The sequence below is a fragment of the Chiloscyllium punctatum genome, chromosome 19, assembly GCF_047496795.1.
Source record: "Chiloscyllium punctatum isolate Juve2018m chromosome 19, sChiPun1.3, whole genome shotgun sequence".
In the NCBI taxonomy this organism is placed as follows: Eukaryota; Metazoa; Chordata; class Chondrichthyes; order Orectolobiformes; family Hemiscylliidae; genus Chiloscyllium; species Chiloscyllium punctatum.
This window is the reverse complement of record NC_092757.1, coordinates 97,320,205-97,342,613: the sequence shown is the minus strand read 5'-3', so window position 1 is coordinate 97,342,613 and position 22,409 is coordinate 97,320,205. Positions and strand designations below refer to the sequence as shown.

Below are 22,409 nucleotides of genomic sequence, written 5' to 3'. Positions count from 1 at the left end.
CTAAATTGTGTCTGCCTATTTCAACATTCTTGAAGTCTATTACTCAGTTCACTTATTTACGACATTGTCAAATTTTATACAAAGCATAAGCTTGTAAATTGTACTGGCTAAGCAATTCAGTCAAGTATAAACAACATTCAGTGATCCTAAAATCAAACACTCGGGTACCTCATTCAAGTTATTGAAAAATTATTTTCCTTTAACAAATTGATATTTGGCTAATGTGAAAGCACTCACGAAAAGTATTTCAAAAGTCTGGAACAGCAAGAAAACAACAAAATGTTTCCTATGCTTTAGCAATTGGAAGGCAATTTCAGTTCAGATTTAAATCTTAAATAATCATGGGAAACAAATGCTGAATATTTTAAAATATGTAAATGAAATTTCCCAAATAAAAAATTTGGAATTACAGTAGCAACTTTAGTAGAGATCAACATTCTTTTGAATTTGCAATATGAAAGGGGCCAATGAAGTCTTAACAATAATTAAAAGAACTGAAACAGCTCAGTTTCAAGTTCTAATATTCTCTAAAATCTTAACAAAACATCAAATTCAAAATGCACTCCTCTTTTTGTGAACACAGCAGCAAAGATATTTTAATACAATACTCTCATCTGGCGAAAGCATGACTTCTGACCCAAGTGTATTTTTTTAAACCGGCAATGCAGAATTTCAAACAAATCAGGGTCTCAAGGGACTGAATCAGTTAGTTTTAAGGTTATAAGTTTGATAATTTTAAAAAGGACGTAATGTTGTACAATTTCAATGTAAAAACAAAACCAGCCCCACTACACAGCCCACAAAACACATTGAATTCAGATCCTGATTCAGGATTAAGCCATCTACTGTTACACAATGAATAACTGGTTTCACATAATGCATAGGGTTAGGGGCTACACGGTGATTAGCACTGCTGCCTCACAGCACCGGGGCCTTGGACTTGATTCCAGCCTCGGGTGACTGTCTGTGTGGAGTTTGCACATTCTCCCCGTGTCTGCGTGGGTTTCCTCCGGGTGCTCCGGTTTCCTCCCACAGTCCAAATATGTACATGTCAGATGAATTGGCCATGCTAAATTGCCCATAGTGTTAGGTACATTTGTTAGAGGGAAAAGAATCTGGATGGGGTTACTCTTCGGAGGGTCGGTGTGGACTTGTTGGGCCAAATGGCCTGTTTCCACGCTGTAGGAAATCTAATCTAATACTTTTCACCTTAACTGACTTTACACACTGAATGCTTCTAATATTGTTAACTGGCTCGATATATTATGAATGCATTTCCACCTCGTTAACCCATTACCCTTCCCTCCAGCATCCCATTGTTATCTGCAAGTTCTTATCTGATCTACGTCATGTTCAGCTGAACCTCTTGTTTCATAAAAACCAAGACATAACTGTTTCCCTACCTGCTCATACCCTATACACATTCTCAGGAGGAACTGCAACAGTTCTTCAGTCCTGTGAAGCACAGAATTTGAGCTGGAAAAGGGACCTGATAATCGCTGACAATGAAAATTAAGGATAGTATTAAATCCAAGAAAAGAGCAAACAAATTCGCCAAAGAAAGCAGCTGACCTGAGGATTGGGAGCCATTAGGATTTCAACAAAAGGGATTGATTTAAGATGGGGGGAAAAAGTACAAGAGTAAACTTTTGGGGAGCATACAAACTGATCATAAAGCTTTTATAGATATGTGCAGAGAAAAAGATTCGTGAACACAAAGTTTGGTCCCTTACAGTCAGAAGCAGGAAAGGTTAAAAGGGGAACAAGGATGTGGCAAGGAAGGCACACATAAGATTCCAAAAATGTTAGGGAACATAGGTTCTAATGAAAGGGAATGAAATCAATATTAGTGGGGAAATGTATGGCATTTAGGGGCCAATAAATCCCCAAGGTTTGATAATCATCATCTCAGATACTAAACGAGTTAAGTGGTCAGAGAAATAATGAACGCTTTGGTGGTCATCTTTCAGGAATCTATGGACTCTGCAACAGTTTCTGTATTGGAGAGTAGCTAACATAACCTCAGCATATAAAAAAGGAGCAAGTGAGGACTGCAGATGCTGAAGATCAGAGTTGAGTGTGTGGTGCTGGAAAAGCACAGCAGGTCAGAGAGCATCCAAGGAGCAGGTGAATTGACATTTCGGGCGAAAGTCCTTCTTCAGGAATCAGGTAGAGAGAGAAAACAGAATTATCGACCTTGACATCAGTAGTGGGAAAGATGCTCGAGTGCATTATAAACGATTTAATAGCAGAGCACTCAGAAAACATGATAAATTCAGACAGAATCAGCATGGATTTAAGGAAGGAAAATCATACTTCACAAATCTATTGGGATTTCTTGACAAGGTAACTAGTAGAGGTGATGAGGGGAGCCAGTGGGTGTGGTTTATTTGGAATTTCAAAATGTTTTTGATAAGGTCCCACAAAGAGATTAAACTGTAAAGTGAAAGTACATGGGAGTTGGATCATCCACTGATGTGGATAGAGAACTGGTTAGCAGGCAGGAAACAGTGTAGAAAGAAATGGGTTCTGAAGAAGGGTCACTGGACCCAAAATATTAATTCGAATTTCTTTCACAGATGCTGACGTGCTGAGCTTTTCCAGCAATTTCTGCTTTTCTTTCCTATTTACAGCATTCATAGTTCTTCTGGTTTTTATTCAATATGATCATGACTGATTGAACACTTACAGTATCCCCATAACCTGTTACTCCATTGCAACCTCTACATTAAATATGCTGAAAGATTAAGTTTCCACAACACTCTGATTCACCGCCTTCTGAGTAAAAAAAATTGTCTGTCATCTTAGTCTTAAATATCAGTCTCATTATTTTTAACTTGTGCCCTTATTCTAGATTCCCAACCAGAAGGAATGGTTTTTCTATTTGTACGTTTTTTTAATTTAAGCTAAAAAGCTTGAAGGTAAAGAGAATGATGGTAATGTGTTTAATCCATCTTCTTTCATAAAAATGCAACAAGAGGAATTAATGGCCTAGTAGTATTAAATCATTAATCCAAATATCCAGGTAATGTTCTGGGAACCCAGGTTCAATAAAAATCTTGGATTAACAGTCCAATGATGATCATTAAACCTTTGCTGTTTGTCAGAAAAACTCATCTGGTTCACAAATCTGCTTTGTGGGAGTAAATCTGCCATTCTTATCTGTTCTGGCCTACATGCAATTCCAGATCCATACCAATGTAGTTGACTTTCCATTAGATATGGACAATAAATGCTGGCCTGCCCTGCACTGTCCATGTCCCACGAATGAAGATAGTAAAAAGAAAAATTGGAGTTGAAAGAGTTATATGAGGCTACTCAGACTTTGGATCAGAAACAAAACCTTAGTGTCATTATTTGGTAGACAAAAGTTCCAATGAGGAAATGGATAACCACATATGAGGAATGGGCAATTATCCATTTGGTGGCTGTTCCACCTGAGTATAGTAATGAAACTTTTCAAGTGGCTCACAAAATTCCAATGACAGACCATTCAAGTATTAGGAAACCACAGGCGAAAATATTGAAGCATTTTTATTTCTCATTACCACATAAAGGTGGAGTCATACTTTGCCAGACATGCCACACATGTCAGACAGTGGGAAAATCCCAACCTTGAATTAACTTGCAGCTTTAAATACAATATCAATACTTTTTGAAGAACCATTTTGCAGGATCTTTTTAAAAAGATTGTGTTGGACCTCTACTTTAAATCAGGAATTGGAACCAAAATTTATCAACAATTATAGATATTTTGATAAGATTTACTGAAGGTTTATTGTTGAAGAATATCCAAATGATTGGGACAAGAGAATTTCTTTGCTACTATTTGCTCATAGAGATGTTCCAAGTGAGCTCCTCAGAATCTTAGAGTACTGAGGCGGCCTTTTGGCCCATTGTGCCTTCACCGCCAAAAACTACTTAGTTCTTTTAAACAAATTTACGACCAAGAGATGAGAATGCAACTTAAACTGATTAAAGAAAAGTTAGTCGCTCAAAGTTCAGAAACTACATTTCCAATCTGTGCCTTGAATTTCTGGGAGAAACTGAAGTATAAGTTGACCAGAAACAACTAGAGCACACTAAAAGGCCAAAGCTCAAAATTTGGCATGAGATAAAGTTTTAATGTATTTACCTGAATGATATAAATGATGTAGTGAGTACTTTAGACTGGTGAACCAATTAAAGAGTGTGTCGTGTTAATATTTGGAAAAGATATGATAGGCACGATAGTCAGGAGAAAAGTGCCATAGTGAAGGAGCTAGGGATTGAAATAGAAACAGCGTTTGGAGAAATAATCAAAAATGGAAAATTCATAAATTGGCCCTGCAGTAATGAGGTTGCAAAGCATGGAGGTACTTAAAAGGTATTGTGTTATGTGTTGTCTTTCACATGGTGATTTCCACAGGCCATTACAAAACGTATCAAATTTTGGGGATTAGATCAGGAAAAACTATTTTGGCTGTTAATGATGTTAATGTGAAGGATGCATTAACTATAAAGAAACACCCATTATATAGCTTAGGTGACGGATGGGATTAGGTTCATGATGAACAATTACTTTATTGGATTGAGTCAAAGTAACTGGAGCTCACTGATGGTGCCAATACCAGGTGGTTCGCAAAGATTCTGTATTGATTATCAAGTCAACGTAATGACAAACTCAAACTCTACACTTGCCAGGAATATTGTGTCGAACAAAGGGAGCTGACTGATTCGGCAAAATATTTGATTTTCTAAAGAGGTTTTGGCAAGTTCCTTTAATGCAAAGCACTAAAGAAATATTGACATTTGTAACACCAGATGGGCTTTAACAGTACAAAGTGATGTAGTTTGGAAGGAAAAATTGTCCAGTAAAGTTTTAATGGTTAATAAATAAATTAGTCAAAGGACTTGGTAATTGTACAATTTATGTTAACGAGTTGGTTGGTTTCTTTTCAAATCTGGGAAGAATATTTGCAACATTTTAATGAGTTATTTGAACAGCTACAAAAAGCCAGTTTGTAAATTTGCCAAAGTGGAGGTGACTTATTTGGGCCATACAGTGGCACAAAGCCAAGTAACACCTAGAGGAGAAAAGTACAGGCTATTTTCCTGTGCCTAAAACAAACATGAAATTGTTTATTTTGTTGATATGAATGGATTCTATTGCATATTTGTTCCAAACTTGTTCCCTTAACAAACTTGTTGAAAAGAAGAGAAAATTTGAGTGGATGTAAGTGTGTCAAAGTGCCTTTGAAATTTAAAAGCAGTGTAGACAATTTTACCAATTTTAACCATGCCAAATTATGCGAGGTTGTTTTATTGACTGTTCATGCCAGCAATGTCGGTGTTGGCTATTTTAAAGCTGATGAACAGATTACTTATTCATTTGAAGACACTGACTGCAAGTCAACAAAAACATTCAACTGCTGAAAAAGAGACATTGTGTCTTGGTCCAGATCTATATCATTTTGAAATATACTTTAGAATCTGCATGGAAAAAAATGTTACTTCTGTCCTTCAATTTTATTTGAAATTTTTTGGGATAAGAAATCAGTTATTTTGATGGAGCTTAATTCTCCAATTATATTTTCAAATATAATTTGAAGGTCCGTTCATGTGAAATGGATGCTTTATCTAGAGCGCATATAGAAGATGGGATGAGGATGAACATAATGTAAAAATGATTGAGTAACTCACTGTACATTTTATGTAACATAGAATTTGTGGTAAGATGACACTTTAAAAATGAAAATTCCTCTAAGGTACATTTTCATTCTTTGGGAGAAGTTGTGCTATGAACTGTATGAATCATTTATTTTAGTTTTGGGTTTTGAATTTTGAGTTAATAACATGGTTTTTTTTGTGTCATTTCTGTCGCCACAATTTGTGATGGTTACTTTGTATCCTAATGGGGTTTTCTTTTTGTTCACTTAAGGACTTTACAACTCAACAAGATGGTTGTATCTCAAGGTTTCTGGTAGAAATTTCTGGAGTGAGACTTTTTATTGAACTTAAGAGAAAAACTCAGATTCCTGAGTTACATTTTCTCTCTTTCCAGCTGTTCTGTGAAGTCCTTGCACTGAGATAGAGAAGTGCTTGAGAAGGAGAGTATACAATAAACTAGATTACCTAAGAATGCAGCGTTAGTGATAGAGTCTGAATTATTGGGCTAAAACCCTGTAATGGACTTGAAACTGTTTTCATTGAAACTCACGTGCCTGAGAGTGCCAGGAATAAGGTTTCAGCATTTCTAATCTGGGAATTTGTTTTGTAACCATTGTAATTTTTTATATGTATGATTTCACTTTAATTATTGTACTCTGCAAAATTGAAAGACCATTACAAGGGAAGCTACAAGTGTTGACAGAAATTCTAGTTGCCTGTAATTCTCATTCAGTTTTGGAGGCTGGAACCTGTACAAAATGATCACCCGCATTGTTGTGTGTCTCAAGTAAGTTAAGCCTTTGGGCTGTCATTATATCAATAGAAGTATTATTATATTATGTGCAGTTTAGTAAAAAAAAATTTAACCAGCAGCAAGCTAATTAACTCCAATGTGCTTGATAATTTTAGTTTTATTTATTTGATATTTTTGTTACTGGATATAATTGAGGTGGTGTTACTAAATCAGACTCTTCAAAGGAGCTAAATTAACTGCTTGTGATTCCAACTGAGTTTAACGAAATCCACTGCGGCACATCAAAAGGCTGCACCAGACTCCAAACTCCTTCAACTATCTTAATATCCCATTAACATGTCAGGCTGTTACCTTCCAAAGCAGTGTCTCTGTTTAAGTTCTGAAATTTAAATCTTTTGTAACTGATTCTCCTTCCAGTGTTTTGCATAACAGCAGTCTTTGAACATGTTTAATTGCTAGAACATGAAACCAAGTTAAACAATTATCACTGCAAGTATAAGCTGTTTTAAGAAATACTGTCCACTATTTTGGATATTGTTGCAGTGGAGAGAGGTAAGCAGAGTAATTGTAGTGCAATGTGTATTTTTTATGTTAGTTTTACACAGTTTAGGGGCAGTGTGGCTACTGGTGGAGATTTTCACTGAGTATTTCTGAGCAGTACCTATTTGTCATTTCTTGCCTATGATTGTCACTTTCTTTACAATGCCAGCAGCTTGTGAAATTGGGCATGTGTGGATATTTGTTGGGTGGTTGTTGGAAACTTGGGTGGGAGGATGGCATTGATCCTTATGTTGATTTATTAGTGACATGACAGATTCAAGACCTCTAGTAAAAGAATTTGGTATTGGTATGTTTCAGAAGTTGACCAATTAAATGGACTAAAATGCTTTGATGATTCAGTCTTAGAATCAGTTTATTCACAAGTTTCTTTGGTAGTTTAAATATCATGACCTCATTTGTGTAAAACATGGCAGTTTATTATGAGATCATAGAATCATGCAATGAATAATAGGTTCTTTCGCCCATTAAGTCTGTATCACCAAAGCTACTCTAAATCTACCCTTGTTCCACTTTAAAGGATTTGGCCTTTATCCTTGAATGGTATGACATATTAAGTGTTCCTCATATCTTTTTTAAAGATTGTGAGGTTACACATCTCTATTACCCTCCCAGACAATGCATTTCAGACCCAAGCTATCCCCCAGGTGAGACGAAATTTACTCAAATGTTCTCTCTATCCTTCCACCTTGTTTCTAACACTTGAATGAATGGGACCAGCTGCTTTCCATCCACCCTGTTCATGCTCCTCATAAAATATATGCATGTATCAGGATCCCCAACCTTCCCAGCTCCAAAGAAAGCAGTTTATGTTTATTCAGCCCATCATTAGGTTGTAAGTTTGCTTACTGAGCTGGTAGGTTTATTCTCAGATGTTTCGTCACCATTCTAGGTAACATCAACAGTGAACCTCCGGTAAAGCGCAGGTGTTCTGTCCCGCTTTCTATTTATGTGTCTTGGTCTGTTAAGGTGGATGATATCATTTCCAGTTCTTTTTCTCAGAGGTTGGTAAATGGGGTCCAAATCCATGTGTTTATTGATGGAGTTCCCGTTTGAATGCTGGGCCTCGAGGAATTCCCATGCATGTTTCTGTTTAGCTTGTCCTAGGATGGGTGTGTTGTCCCATCGAAGTGACATCTTTCTTTGTCTATGTGTAAGGATACTAGTGGTAGCTGGTTATGTCTTTTGATGGCTAGTTTGTGCTCATATCTCCTGGTGGCTAGTTTCTTGGCTGATGTTGTTTGTTGCAGCCCTTGCAGGGTACTTTGTATATGACATTAATTTTACTGGTTGTGCTACGGGGTCCTTTAGATTCATCAGTTAGCTGTTTCAGTGTGTTGGTAGGTTTGTGGGCTACCATGATGCCAAGGGGTTGGACTGGTCTGCTAGTCATCTCAAATGTCTTTGATGTATGGTATTGTGGCTCGAGTCTCTGGGCATGTTGTGTCTTTATTCTGATTTTGTTGTTTAAGAATCAGTGGACTCTGTTTATCAGCTACCTGTTCTTCTTGAATATGCTGAATAGGTATTTTTCTTCTGCTCATGGTTTTTGGGTGCTGCAATTTGTTGTGGCGTGTTTAAATAATGTCCTGATGCAGCACCGTTTGTGGGTGTTGGGATGATTGCTCCTGTAGTTGAGTATCTGGTCTATGTGTTTTGCTTTCCTGTAGGTGCTGTCTGCAGTTCTCCATTGACTGTTCGTTCTACTGTGACAGATAGGAAAGGTAGTCTCTTGTTGTTCCCTTCCTCTTTGTGAAATTTATGCCAGTAAAGATGTTGTAAATGATGTTGTAGGTTTTCTCTAATTTGTTACGTTTCGTGATGACAAAGGTGTCATCCACAGAGTGGACCCAAAGCTTGGGTTGGCTTGTGGAGAGGGGGCTGTCGTTCTAATCTCTGCATCATATTTCTGGTAAGAATCCTGATATTGTTGATCCTGTGGGTGTCCCGTTGATTTGTTTGTAGGTCTTGTCGTTAAATGTGAAGTGGATAGTGAGGTACCGGTCTACTAGCTTGAGGATGGTGTCCTTGCTGATGGAATTGGTTCTGTGTCTGGTGTTTGTGTTCTTGGTTCATCTCGTAGTGATATCAGTATTTCTTTGGCTAGGGTGATGTTAATTGATGTGAATAGGGCTGTTACATTGTAGGAGACGTGACTTCGACTTCTTCTAGCTCGGTGTCTTTGATGTTCAGGAATTCTTGGGTTCTTGGGTGGAATGGATGGAGTGGCCTGAGTCGTCTTCTAGGTATTTGTTTACAGTGAAGTTCCTTGGTTAGTCTGTATGTGCCAGGAAGTGAGCCTATGGATCTGGGGGGTCGGCCCTGGTTTGTATAATTAAGTAATCCGTAGAAACGGGTTGTGTTTCTACACAGATACACAGACACAGACACGCACACAGGCAGGCACACAGACAGGCGCACACACAGACACGGCTAAACTGGCTAAACAGAGACATGGATGGGAATTCCTAGAGGCCTGACATTCATTCTGGAACTCCATCAATAAACACATGGATTTGGACCCCATTTTCCAACCTCTGAGAACAACAACTGTAAATTACAACACCCTTTAAAGTTGGTAAGTTTGCAGATAACACTAAAGTTGGAGGTGTAGTGGACAGCGAGGAGGGTTACCTCCGTTTACAACAGGATCTTGACCAGGACTGGATTGGGTTGGGATATCTGGTCGGCATGGACGGGTTGGACCGAAGGGTCTGTTTCCATGCTGTACATCTCTGTGACACCTTAACAGACCAAGACATGTAAATAGAAAGTGGGACGGAACACCAGCTTTTCACTGGAGGCTGACTGATCGTGCTACCTAGCATGGTGATGAAACATCTGAGAACAAACTTAACAGTGCAGCGAGCAAACTTACAACCTTAACCTCAACCTGAGCTACAAATCTTCTTAAAAATTACTAGCCTCTCATTAGCGAAAATGCTCCTTTCCAGGCAGCATCTTGGTGAATCTCCTCTACATCCACCCCAGTGCAGTCACATCTTTCTTATCCTCTGTGACCAGAACTGCAAACTGTACTCCAGTTCCTAATTTAGCAGTCTTTTTAGGACCTTGTCAAATCTATATTAACAACATTAACTACCCTCATCAACACAATTGGTCATGTCAAAATTTCAACCATATTTATTAGGCATGACCTCTCTCTGACAAAGCCCTGCTGACGACCCCGATGAAACCTTGTCTGTCAAAATGCTGATGAATGTTATCCTTCAGAATTCTTTCACATACTTTCCAATAGAGATCTCTGATCAAGAGGAAGAAGAAGGCTTATGTTAGAATGAGATGTGAAGGCTCAGTTAGGGTGCTTGAGGATCACAAGGTAGCCAGGAAAGACCTAAAGAGAGAGCTCAGAAGAGCCAGGAGGAGACATGAGAAGTTGTTGGCAGATAGGGTCAGGGTAAAACCTAAGGCTTTCTGTAGGTATTTAAGGAATAAAAGAATGACGAGAGTAAGATTAGGGCCAATCAAGGATAGTAATGGGAGGTTGTGTGTGGAGTCAGAGGAGATAGGTGAAGCACTAAATGAATATTTTTCGACAGTATTCACTCTAGAAAACGACAATGTCGTCGAGGAGAATACTGAGATACAGGCTACTAGACTAGATGGAATTGAGGTTCACATGGAAGAGGTATTAGAAATCCTGCAGAGTGTGAAAATAGATAGAACCTTACTTCAGTTGTTGATAAAGTGTTGGAAAAGGTTACAAGAGGTAGGATTTATAATCATCGAGAAAAAAATAATTTGATTAGGGATAGTCAGCACAGTTTTGTGAAGGGTAGGTTGTGCCTCTCAAACCTTATTGAGTTCTTTGAGAAGGTGACCAAGCAGGTAGATGAGAGTAAACCGGTTGATGTGGTGTATATGGATTTCAGCAAGGCGTTCGATAAGGTTCCCCACAGTAGGCTATTGTACAAAATGCGGAGGAATGGGATTGTTGGAGATATAGCTGTTTGGATCAGTAATTGGCTTGCTGAAAGAAGATAGGGGATGGTGGTTCATGGGAAATGTTCATCCTGGAATCCAGTAACTAGTGTTGTAGCGCAAGGGTCGGTGTTGGGTCCACTGCTGTTTGTCATTTTTATAAACGACCTGGATGAGGGCATAGAAGGGTGGGTTAGTAAATTTGCAGATGACACTAAGGTCGGTGGAGTTGTGGACAGTGACCGAAGGATGTTGTAGGTTACAGAGAGACCTAGATAAGCAGAGCTGGGCTGAGAGGTGGCAAATGGAGTTTAATGCAGACAAGTGTGAGGTAATTCACTTTTGTCGGAGTAACCGGAATGCAAAGTATTGGGCTAATGGTAAGATTCTTGGTAGTGTAGATGAGCAGAGAGATCTTGGTGTCCAGGTACACAGATCTTTGAAAGTTGCCACCCAGATTGACGGGGTTGTGAAGTAGGCGTACAGTATTTTAGCTTTTATTAATAGAGGGATCGAGTTCTGGAACCATGAGGTTATGCTACAGCTGTACAAAACGCTAGTGCGGCTGCACTTCGAGTATTGTGTGCGGTTCTGGTCACCACATTATAAGAAGGATGTGGAAGCTTTGGAAAGGGTGCAGAGGAGGTTTACTAGGATGTTGCCTGGTATGGAGGGAAGGTCTTATGAGGAAAGGCTGTGAGGGACTTGAGGCTGTTTTCATTGGAGAGAAGAAAGTTGAGAGGTGACTTAATAGAGACATATAAGATAATCAGAGGGTTAGATAGGGTGGACAGGGAGAGCCTTTTTCCAAGTATGCTGACGGCGAGCACGAGGGGGCATAGCTTTAAATTGAGGGGTGATCGATATAGGACAGATGTCAGAGGTAGTTTCTTTACTCAGAGAATAGTAAGAGTATGGAATGCTTTGCCTGCAATGGTAGTAGATTCGCCAACTTTAAGTGCATTTAAGCCGTCATTGGACAAGTATATGGACGTACATGGAATAGTGTAGGTTAGATGGGCTTCAGATTGGTATGACTGGTCGAGAGCTGAAGGGTCCGAACTGCGTTGTAATGTTCTATGTTCTATCTGTGACGAACATTGAAAAGATCTCATTATGCAATCTAATGCAAACCTGCATGAGGCATAATAGCCATTGTAAATACAATCTCTTAGTTCTAAATTCAATTCAGATCACACGATTGTTCAGTTTTTCTGAGCCTTAATTTTTTTCAATGATGGAGTAGCGCAGACAGGTTGGATTTTCTATTTCCTGACAGTATGAATGGCTGCTCCTGTTGGCAAGACTATTCTTTAAAAAAAGTGCTAATGCATTAGGATCTTAAAAATCTCTTTCCCCTGACTCAGGAACTTTAGACTGGGATTACAGACTCAGAGTAAGGGATGAACTATTTTGGCCTAAAAAATGTTCTCATTCAGAATCTTTGGACTCCATGCCTGACAGAACTGTTTATCAAAGAGAACTTAGCAAAATGATTATCTGAGCCCAGGTGGGGATGTGGAGCTCTGAGGAAGCAATGGCAACTATACAATTCTGACTAAGGTACAACAGCTGTTAGAACATAGAACAATGAAGCGCAGAACAGGCTTTTCTGCTCTCAATGTTGCGCTGACCTGTGAACTAATCTAAGCCCATCCCCCCCCACACTATCCCATCATCTTCCATATGCTTATCCAAGGATTGTTTAAATCTCCCTAATGTGGCTGAGTTAACTACTTTGGCAGGCAGGGCATTCCATGCCCTTACTACTCTGAATGAAGAACCTGCCTCTGACATCTGTCTTAAATCTATCACCCCTCAATTTGGAGCTATGCCCCTTCATACAAGCTGACTTCATCATCCCAGGAAAAAGACTTTCCCTGTCTACCCTATCTAATCCTCTGATCATCTTGTATGTCTCTATCAAATCCCCTTTAAGTCGTCGTCTTTCCAATGAGAACAGACCCAAGTCTCTCGGCCTTTCCTCATAAGACCTTCCCTCCAGACCAGGCAACATCCAGGTAAATCTCCTGTACGCCCTTTCCAGTGCTACCACAACCTTCCTGTAATGGGGTGACCAGAACTGTACACAATATTCCAAGTGCGGCCGCACTAGCGTTTTGTATAGTTACAACTCCAGAACTCATTCCCTCTACCAATAAAACCTAACGCACCATATGCTGCCTTAACAGAACCATCAACTTGGATGACAACTTTCAGGGATCTATGTACATGGACATCAAGATCCCTCTGCACATCTGCACGACCAAGAATCTTTCCATTGACCCAGTACTCTGCCTTCCTGTTATTCTTCCCAAAGTGAATCACCTCTCTCTTATATCTGCATTGAACTCCATTTGCCACTTCTCAGCCCAATACTGCAGTTTATTCAAGTCCCCTTGCAACCTGCAACATTCTTCCCCACTGTCCACTACTCCACTGACTTTAGTGTCATCTGCAAATTTACTAATTCATCCACCTATGCCTGTGTCCAAGTTATTTATAAAAATGACGAACAGCAGTGGTCCCAAAACACTTCCTTGTGGCACACCACTAGTAACTGGATTCCAGGCTGAATATTTTCCATCAACCACCACTCTTTGCCTTCTTTCAGACAGTCAGTTTTTAAACCAAAATGCTAAATTACCCTCAATCCCATGCCTCTGCATTTTCTCCAACATCCTACCATGTGGAACCTTATCAAAGGCTTTACTGAAGTCCATGTACACCACGTCAACTGCCCTATCCTCATCCACATGCTTGGTCATCTTCTCAAAAACATCAATGATGTTTGTGAGACATGACCTGTCCTTGACGAAACTGTGTTGTCTATCTGTAATCAAATTGTTGCTCGCGAGATGATTATAAATCTTAGAACATAGAACAGTACAGCACAGAACAGGCCCTTCGGCCCACGATGTTGTGCCGAACTTCTAACCTAGATTAAGCACCCATCCATGTACCTATCCAAATGCCGCTTAAAGGTCGCCAATGATTCTGACTCTACCACTCCCACGGGCAGCGCATTCCATGCCCCCACCACTCTCTGGGTAAAAAACCCACCCCTGATATATCCCCTGTACCTTCCACCCTTCACCTTAAATTTATGTCCCCTTGTAACACTGTGTTGTACCCGGGGAAAAAGTTTCTGACTGTCTACTCTATCTATTCCTCTGATCATCTTATAAACCTCTATCAAGTCACCCCTCATCCTTCGCCGTTCCAACGAGAAAAGGCCGAGAACTCTCAACCTATCCTCGTACGACCTACTCTCCATTCCAGGCAACATCCTGGTAAATCTTCTCTGCACCCTCTCCAAAGCTTCCACATCTTTCCTAAAGTGAGGCGACCAGAACTGCACACAGTACTCCAACTGTGGCCTAACCAAAGTCCTGTACAGCTGCAACATCACTTCACGACTCTTGAATTCAATCCCTCTGCTAATGAACGATAATACTCCATAGGCCTTCTTACAAACTCTATCCACCTGAGTGGCAACCTTCAAAGATCTATGTACATAGACCCCAAGATCCCTCTGTTCCTCCACCTGACTAAGAACCCTACCATTAACCCTGTATTCCGCATTCTTATTTGTCCTTCCAAAATGGACAACCTCACACTTGGCAGGGTTGAACTCCATCTGCCACTCCTCAGCCCAGCTCTGCATCATATCTAAGTTCCTCTGCAGCCGACAACAGCCCTCCTCACTGTCCACAACTCCACCTATCTTCGTATAATCTGCAAATTTACTGACCCACTCTTCGACTCCCTCATCTAAGTCATTAATAAAAATTACAAACAGCAGAGGACCCAGAACCGATCCCTGCGGAACTCCACTTGTAACTGGGCTCCAGGCTGAATATTTACCATCTACCACCACTCTCTGCCTTCGACCGGTTAGCCAGTTTTCTATCCAATTGGCCAAATTTCCCTCTATCCCATGCCTCCTGACTTTCCGCATAAGCCTACCATGGGGAACCCAATCAAATGCCTTACTAAAATCCATGTACACTACATCCACCGCTCTACCCTCATCCACATGCCTGGTCACCTCCTCGAAGAATTCAATAAGACTTGTAAGGCAAGACCTACCCTTCACAAATCCGTGCTGGCTGTCCCTAATCAAGCAGTGTCTTTCCAGATACTCGTAAATCCTATCCCTCAGTACCCTTTCCATTACTTTGCCTACCACAGAAGAAAGACTAACTGGCCTGTAATTCCCGGGGTTATCCCTATTCCCTTTTTTGAACAGGGGCACAACATTCGCAACTCTCCAGTCCCCTGGTACCACCCCCGTTGCCAGTGAAGACGAGAGGATCATTGCCAACGGCACTGCAATTTCCTCTCTTGCTTCCCACATAATCCTAGGATATATCCCGTCAGGTCCGGGGGACTTGTCTATCCTCAAGTTGTTCAAAATGTCCAACACATCTTCCTTCCGAACAGGTATCTCTTCTAGCTTACCAGTCCGTTTCACACTCTCCTCTTCAACAATACGGTCCCTCTCGTTCGTAAATACTGAAGAGAAGTACTTGTTCAAGACCTCTCCTATCTCTTCCGACTCAATACACAGTCTCCCACTACTGTCCTTGATCGGACCTACCCTCGTTCTCGTCATTCTCAGGTTTCTCACATACGCATAGAATGCCTTGGGGTTATCCTTGATCCTATCCGCCAAGGATTTTTCATGCCCTCTCTTAGCTCTCTTAATATCTTTCTTCAGGTCCCTTCTGGCTATCCTGTATCCCTCCACTGCTCTGTCTGAACCCTGTTTCCTCAACCTTATGTAAGCCTCCTTCTTCCTCTTTACTAGACATTCAACCTCCCTCGTCAACCAAGGCTCCCTCACACGACCATTTCTTTCCTGCCTGATAGGTACATACATATCAAGGACACGTCGTATCTGCTCCTTGAAAAAGTTCCACATTTCCACCAGATCCTTCCCTGACAGCCTATGCTCCCAACGTATGCTCCTCAAATCCTGTCTTACAGCATCGTAATTTCCCTTCCCCCAATTGTAAAATCTACCTTGTTGTGCGCACCTATCTCTCTCCATAACCAAGGTGAAAGTCACAGAATTGTGGTCACCATCACCAAAATGTTCACCCACTAACAAGCCCACCACTTGTCCCGGTTCATTACCGAGTACCAAATCCAATATGGCCTCCCCTCTGGTTGGACACTCTACATACTGCGTTAGAAAAGCTTCCTGGACACACTGCACAAACACCGCCCCATCCAATCTACTTGATCTAAAGAGCTTCCAATCAATATTTGGGAAGTTGAAGTCGCCCATGACTACGACCCTGTGGCTTCTGCACCTTTCCAAAATCTGTTTCCCAATCTGTTTCTCCACATCTCTGCTGCTATTGGGGGGCCTATAATAAACACCCAACAAGGTGACTGCACCTTTCCTATTTCTGACTTCAGCTCATACTACCTCCAGAGGCAGATCCCCCTCAAACTTCCTTTCTGCAGCCGTTATACCATTTCTAATTAGCAATGCCACCCCCCCTCCTTTTTTACCACCCTCCCTAATCTTACTGAAACATCTGTAACCAGGAACCTCCAACAGCCATTCCTGTCCCTCATCTATCCATGTTTCCGTGATGGCCACAACATCGTAGTCCCAGGTACCGATCCACGCCTTAAGTTCACCCACCTTATTTCTGATACTCCTTGCATTGAAGTATACGCACTTGAGCCCATCTCTGTGTCCGCAAGTAGTCCCTGTCAGTGCTACCTTCTCCACAGCCTCCCTACAGTCTTGGGCATCCTGACACACAGCTAGCTTACTTGCTGGACTACAAGTCCGGGTCCCATCCCCCTGCCAAATTAGTTTAAACCCCCCCGAAGAGTGCTAGCAAACCTACCCCCCAGGATATTGGTGCCCTTCTGGTTCAGGTGCAACCCATCCTGTTTATACAGGTCCCACCTTCCCCAGAATGCAATCCAATTGTCCAAATATCTGAAGCCCTCCCTCCTACACCATCCTTGCAGCCACGTGTTCAACTGCACTCTCTCCCTATTCTTTGCCTCTCTTGTCTCTTATTATCCTTTCCAAAACATTTCCTACAACACATGTAATGCTGACTGGTCTATAATTACCTGGGTCATCTCTACTACCTTTCTTGAACATGCGCACAACATTTGCAATCCTCTAGTCCTCTGGTATTAAACCTGTAAACAATGATGACTTAAAGATCAAAGCCAAAGGCTGCAGCACCACCTCCCTCACATCCCAGAGAATCCTTGGAAAAATTCCATCTGACCCAGGGGATTTGTCTACTTTCACACCTTCTGGAATTGATAATGCCTCTTCCTTGCTAACCTCGATCCTTTCTAGTCTAATGTCTCGAATCTCATTTTTCTCCTCTACAATGTTCTCATTTTTCTGTGTGAAAACCAATGAGAAATATTTATTAGCACCTCTCCGATCTCCACAGGGTTCACATACAACATCCCACTACTGTCTTTGACTGGCCCTATTTCTACCCTAGTCATCCTTTATTCCTCACATACCTATAGAAAGCTTTAGGTTTCTCTTTTATTCTATCTGTTAAAGACTGCTCATACCCTCTCTTTGCTCTTCTTAACACTCTCTCTAAATCCTTCCTTGCTAATCTGTAACTCCATCGCCTCATCTGTACCATCTCATCTCATCATCACATAAGCCTCCTGCTTCCATTTATCTGTCCCTTAAACTAGCTCCACATTTCAATTGTTCCCATCCCCTGCATTTTGCTACCCCTTTCTATGCATCCTAAGTCTTGCTTATTTGCATTATAATTGCTCTTACCCCATCATTAACTCTTGACCTGTGGCATGTACCTATCCCTTTGCATTGCTAAATTAAACATAATGGAATTATGGTCACTCTCTCCAAAGTACTCACCCACCACTAAATCATTACCAAGGTTCATTACCAAGCACCTGGCCTGGTTCATTACCAAGCACCAGAACCAGTGTGGCCTCCCCTCTTGTCAGCTCTTCAGTGTACTGTGTCAGGAAACCCTCCTGCACACATTGGGCAATAACTGATCCATCCGACGTATTAGAGTTATAGCATTTCCAGTCACTGTTGGGAAGTGAAAGGCCCCCATAATGACCACCCTGTTCCTTTCACTTCTACTCCGGATCATTTTGCCTATCCTCTCCTCCATATCCCTGGGATTCTGCAGGGGCCTGTAAAAAAAAAAATCTCCCAGCAGTGTGACCTCTCCTCTCCTGTTTCTAACCTCAGAAGATGAGTCCTCGTCAAGAGTGCTTTCAGACACTGTTATACGCTCCTTGGCTAACAAGGCCACATCTCCCCCTCTTTTATCACCTTGCTGTTCTTAATGAAAAATCTAAACCCTGGAACCTGCAACATTCATTCCTGACCCTGCTCTATCCATGTCTCTGAAATGGCCACAATGTCAAAATCTCAGGTACCTATCCATGCTGCAAGCTCACCTACCTTCGGGTTCTTCTAGCGTTGACATCGACACACTTCAAACCAGCTTGCTGTCTACTAACACATTCCCGTCCATGTACTCCACACTCTCATCCTCCTGTGCACTGGAACTACACCTCAGGCTCCCAACTTCCGCTGAGCTAGTTTAAACCCACCCAAATAGCACTAGCAAATTTCCCACCCAGGATATCAGTGCCCCTCTGGTTTAAGTGAAGACCATCCTGTTTGTAGAGGCCCCACCTTCCCCAGAATGAGCCCCATTATCCATGTACCTGAAACCCTCCCTCCTGTCGCTATGAGTTCAGCTGATATCTCTCCCTATTCCTTGCCTTGCTATCATGTGGCACGTGTAACAAACCAGCGATAACAACTCTGTTTGTTCTTCTGCTCCAACAGGCTTCTTGCTCTCTGAATTCTTACTGAAGGGCCATGTCACTTTTCAGGCCTCAAAATAGGGTCTTAATGTGTGAAGTGTTATTGTAGCTGTTTAATCTTGAATCTAGTCAGCAGTCAACAGATTCTTGGATGCTACAGATAACGAAGGATATGGGGATTGTGCAGGAATGTATCGTTAATGTCCAGAGATCAGCTTTGATCTTGCAGGGATGAGTGACCTACCTTCCTCCCATGTATTATGTTCTTATACTGGAGCGTTTTTAGCAAGAGGTATTGAATAGAAAAGTTGAGATGTGGTGGCGGATCAACATGAAGGTTTAGTGGGACAACAGTTGAAGATTCTCTGCAATTTTTGGCTGCACTCATTGGAACAATATTAAGTTATTCCAGAGGGTGTAGCATTAATTTTACTGAATGTGTGAAGAATATTGATATTAGACTGGAAGAAAGGGCTTTTCTCTCCAGAACATACAGGATAATAAGGTGATATGAGAGAATTTTTAAAAATTATAATGGTTAAAGTTATTTTCATCAGGATGGTTATTGAATTTTTTTTGTTTTGAGGCTATAGAGCAAGGTCTATATATGTGTGTGATAGATATATATCATTTGTTTTAGGGTGGTGAGCAGGGAAAATTTATTTTGCACAGAATTACATGGAATGTACAGCATAAATAATCCATTTGATTCAGAAAGTCCACATTGATGATGTTGCTCTATGTCAGGCTCCTGCTGTCATACTTCTACTCACCCTGCGAATGTATACTTGCATTTTTTTCCTATTATGTTTATCTAGCTTCTCTTTAAATGCATCTAAACTATTCGCCACAACTACCCACTCTCTGGATAAAGGACAGCAGAGAGAATAAAAGGAAGGGTGAGAACATTTCATCTATGTGTTGAGGCATCTACTTTAGTATTGCTAATGATGAATTAACGTTTTGGAACATACCTGTGTATATTTAATAAGGAATTGATGGATGTACAGTCATAAACAGTGTTGATTCATTTGAGTATTTTAATGAATATGCAACCTTAAAGTAGGTCCAACAAATTTGCTCTTATCAGAGCAGTATTTTCCAACATTTTCAGTTTTTTGCCATAAAGATTCACAGAAAAATTGTGTTTAACTGTGAGTGATCATTGCATTCACTTTAGGTTTATTTAATGAAAGAATCACCAGACAATTTGATGTTTGACTAAACAGCAGCATGCAAGCTTAATAGCTTTGATTTGTTTCTGAAAGAAACTGGGCAAAATATACCTCTGACTCTGAAATCCTTTTGAGAATGGAGGTAATGTGATTGATTGCAGTTGTCAAATTAACAAATTCTAATTTGGAAATAGTTTGGAATTCCGTCAGAACTTAGTTTATCTTAACTCCTGTGTACTGGGGGAAAAATCTTCTGCCTTTTCACCTATGAATATTAACTTTGTGGTTTGAATCCTGTCCTCTTTTGATTTCACTCACTGGGAATAGTTATGTATTGTTTGCTTTGATATTCTGTGGTTAACATATTCCGGTGCATAACTGGTAATATTTCTATAAAGTGAGGACAGCAAAGATTCTGGTTACTGTTACAGCTGGAAATCGGTGGCTGCGCTTTGTTCTTCTCTACTTTAATTTTTTTTCCTTAAGCTTTGTACTAATTAACCTTGTTTGGGCCTTTTAGAGAGAAAACATTTTCTTTCAGAGGGTGGTGGGAATCTGAAATGCACTTCGTGGGATGGTAGTAGAGACCAGAAATATTGCAGCCTTTAAAATAATACTTTGGATGAAATATCTGTGGAACATCGTAACATGCAAGTGCAGGAAATTGGGATTAGCGCGCCTTCAGTGGCAGTTATTGTTGGTGCAGACTTTATGGGCTGAAAGGTCTTTTCTGCGGCTTATGACTCTATGACCATGACTCTATGCTTTTAACAAAATGTTTGTGTGAAACCTGCTCATCTTCTCTCTTCCCTCTTTATTTTGAAGGAATCTTTTTCAGTCAAGGCTGATGTCCCATCATCACCAACGACCAATCAGCAGGTTGGAGATGAACAAGATTCATCTCCTTCCAAACTATCCAAAGAGGAACTCATCCAGAGTATGGACCGTGTTGACCGAGAAATAGCCAAAGTGGAACAGCAAATCCTCAAACTGAAAAAGAAACAGGTACTGAAAATTTCTGTAAGGGGTAAGTCACTGGATTTTTATATGTAAGTGAGGAGCTTCTTCCAGCTCTTTTGACTTCAACATTGGTAAGGAACATGAAACAAAGAATACTTGCATTTATATAGCGCATTTCCTAACCTGGATATTTCAAAGCACTTGGAACCAATGAAGTAGCTTTTGAAAAGGTAGTCCCTATTTTAATTTAGGAATCATAGCTAATTTACTCATTTTCAGTATTACAGTTATATCAGATTGCTTGTTTCTGTGCTATTAGTTGAGGGTAACTAATGATCATGACACAAGAGAACATGCCTCAGCTGTTCTGTGATAAGACATTAAAGGTGCACTGTAATCTGCAAATGTTTAAAAGATGGATAGTTGACAATTACAGCTAAAGTATCACTTTATTATCTTATGTTTGGAGTCAGTGCTGCAAATTCCCATTATTTTGTTTGTTGTTGATTCAAGTTTATGGACAAACTTTCTGTGATTAAAATTATTCATCTGTATGTTCATAAAATATAACAGCATATTGTCAGGTAGTCAATGAAACAATTGCTAATTGTCTTAAATGATGTCTTCACTTCAGGGTTAGTTTTCTGGATCTTCTCTCTTCCTTGCTTCCTCAGCAAAAGCACTGTTTCATGCGTTGTAGTTATTTAAGCTTCAGTAATTAGACATCTTTTCATTCCTTCATAACTGAAATGGATGCCACTGAATTGAAAAACAAGAATACTGCAGATGCTGGACATTTGAGATAAAAGTCGAAAATGCTGGAAAAAATTCAGTAGGCAAGGCATCACCTGTGAAGTGAGAGAAATAGAGTTAACGTTCCAGGCCTGTGACCTTTCATCAGAACTTTTTTTCTCTCTCCACACTGATGCTACATAACGTGCTGTGTTTATTCCAGGATTTCCTGTTTTATTTTATTTCAGGACATCACCTGGAGAGGTTTTGCAGTGGGATGCTGTTCTTTGGAATTTTTGCACCATTCAGTCAGTGCAATCAATTCTGTTTGCCAAGGTGTAATGATGTGGATGGATGTGGAGGACAGTCGCAACAAGCAGCCATCATTGTATTTTCTGTAGACTTTTTTAATTTGTTGCCATACAGCAGTATTATCATTGCAAGTGTGATTTGTACACTTTTTCTAATTACAGCAATGTATCATTGGGCATTTATCGGTAGTGATTTTCTGTAATTGGTTTAGAAAAGCTGATTCTTAGCTTGCTTTGTTTTGAAAGGTAAAGTACCATTTTCTGCATGAACAGTGAAGACATTTGTGAATTGTCCTTGAAACTGAACTGGGATTAATAACAGTATTTTAGTCCTAAGGTTCAAAACTGAGCATTGACAACCCTGCACTCTGAAACTGGAAATCTTGTGTTAAGAAACAAAAACAGTCTGGAGTTGAGATCTCTGCCAATTTGTTGATTGGACTAATGATTCCAGATGATTAAAGGTAGATTCTGAAACTTGTCTTAATCTCAGTTCCT

The 22,409-nt window shown here is 40.4% G+C and overlaps 1 protein-coding gene across 14 annotated transcripts in view; it reads left to right on the top strand.

Moving 5' to 3' along the window:
* ncor1 (nuclear receptor corepressor 1) overlaps positions 1–22,409 on the top strand; it is a 406,208-nt gene that overhangs the window by 81,654 nt on the left and 302,145 nt on the right. For all 14 annotated transcript variants that reach the window (XM_072590142.1, XM_072590152.1, XM_072590155.1 and 11 more), the window contains one exon: positions 20,734–20,913. In XM_072590142.1, coding sequence (XP_072446243.1) covers positions 20,734–20,913 — 180 coding nt within the window. The remainder of the gene's footprint in view (positions 1–20,733; positions 20,914–22,409) is intronic.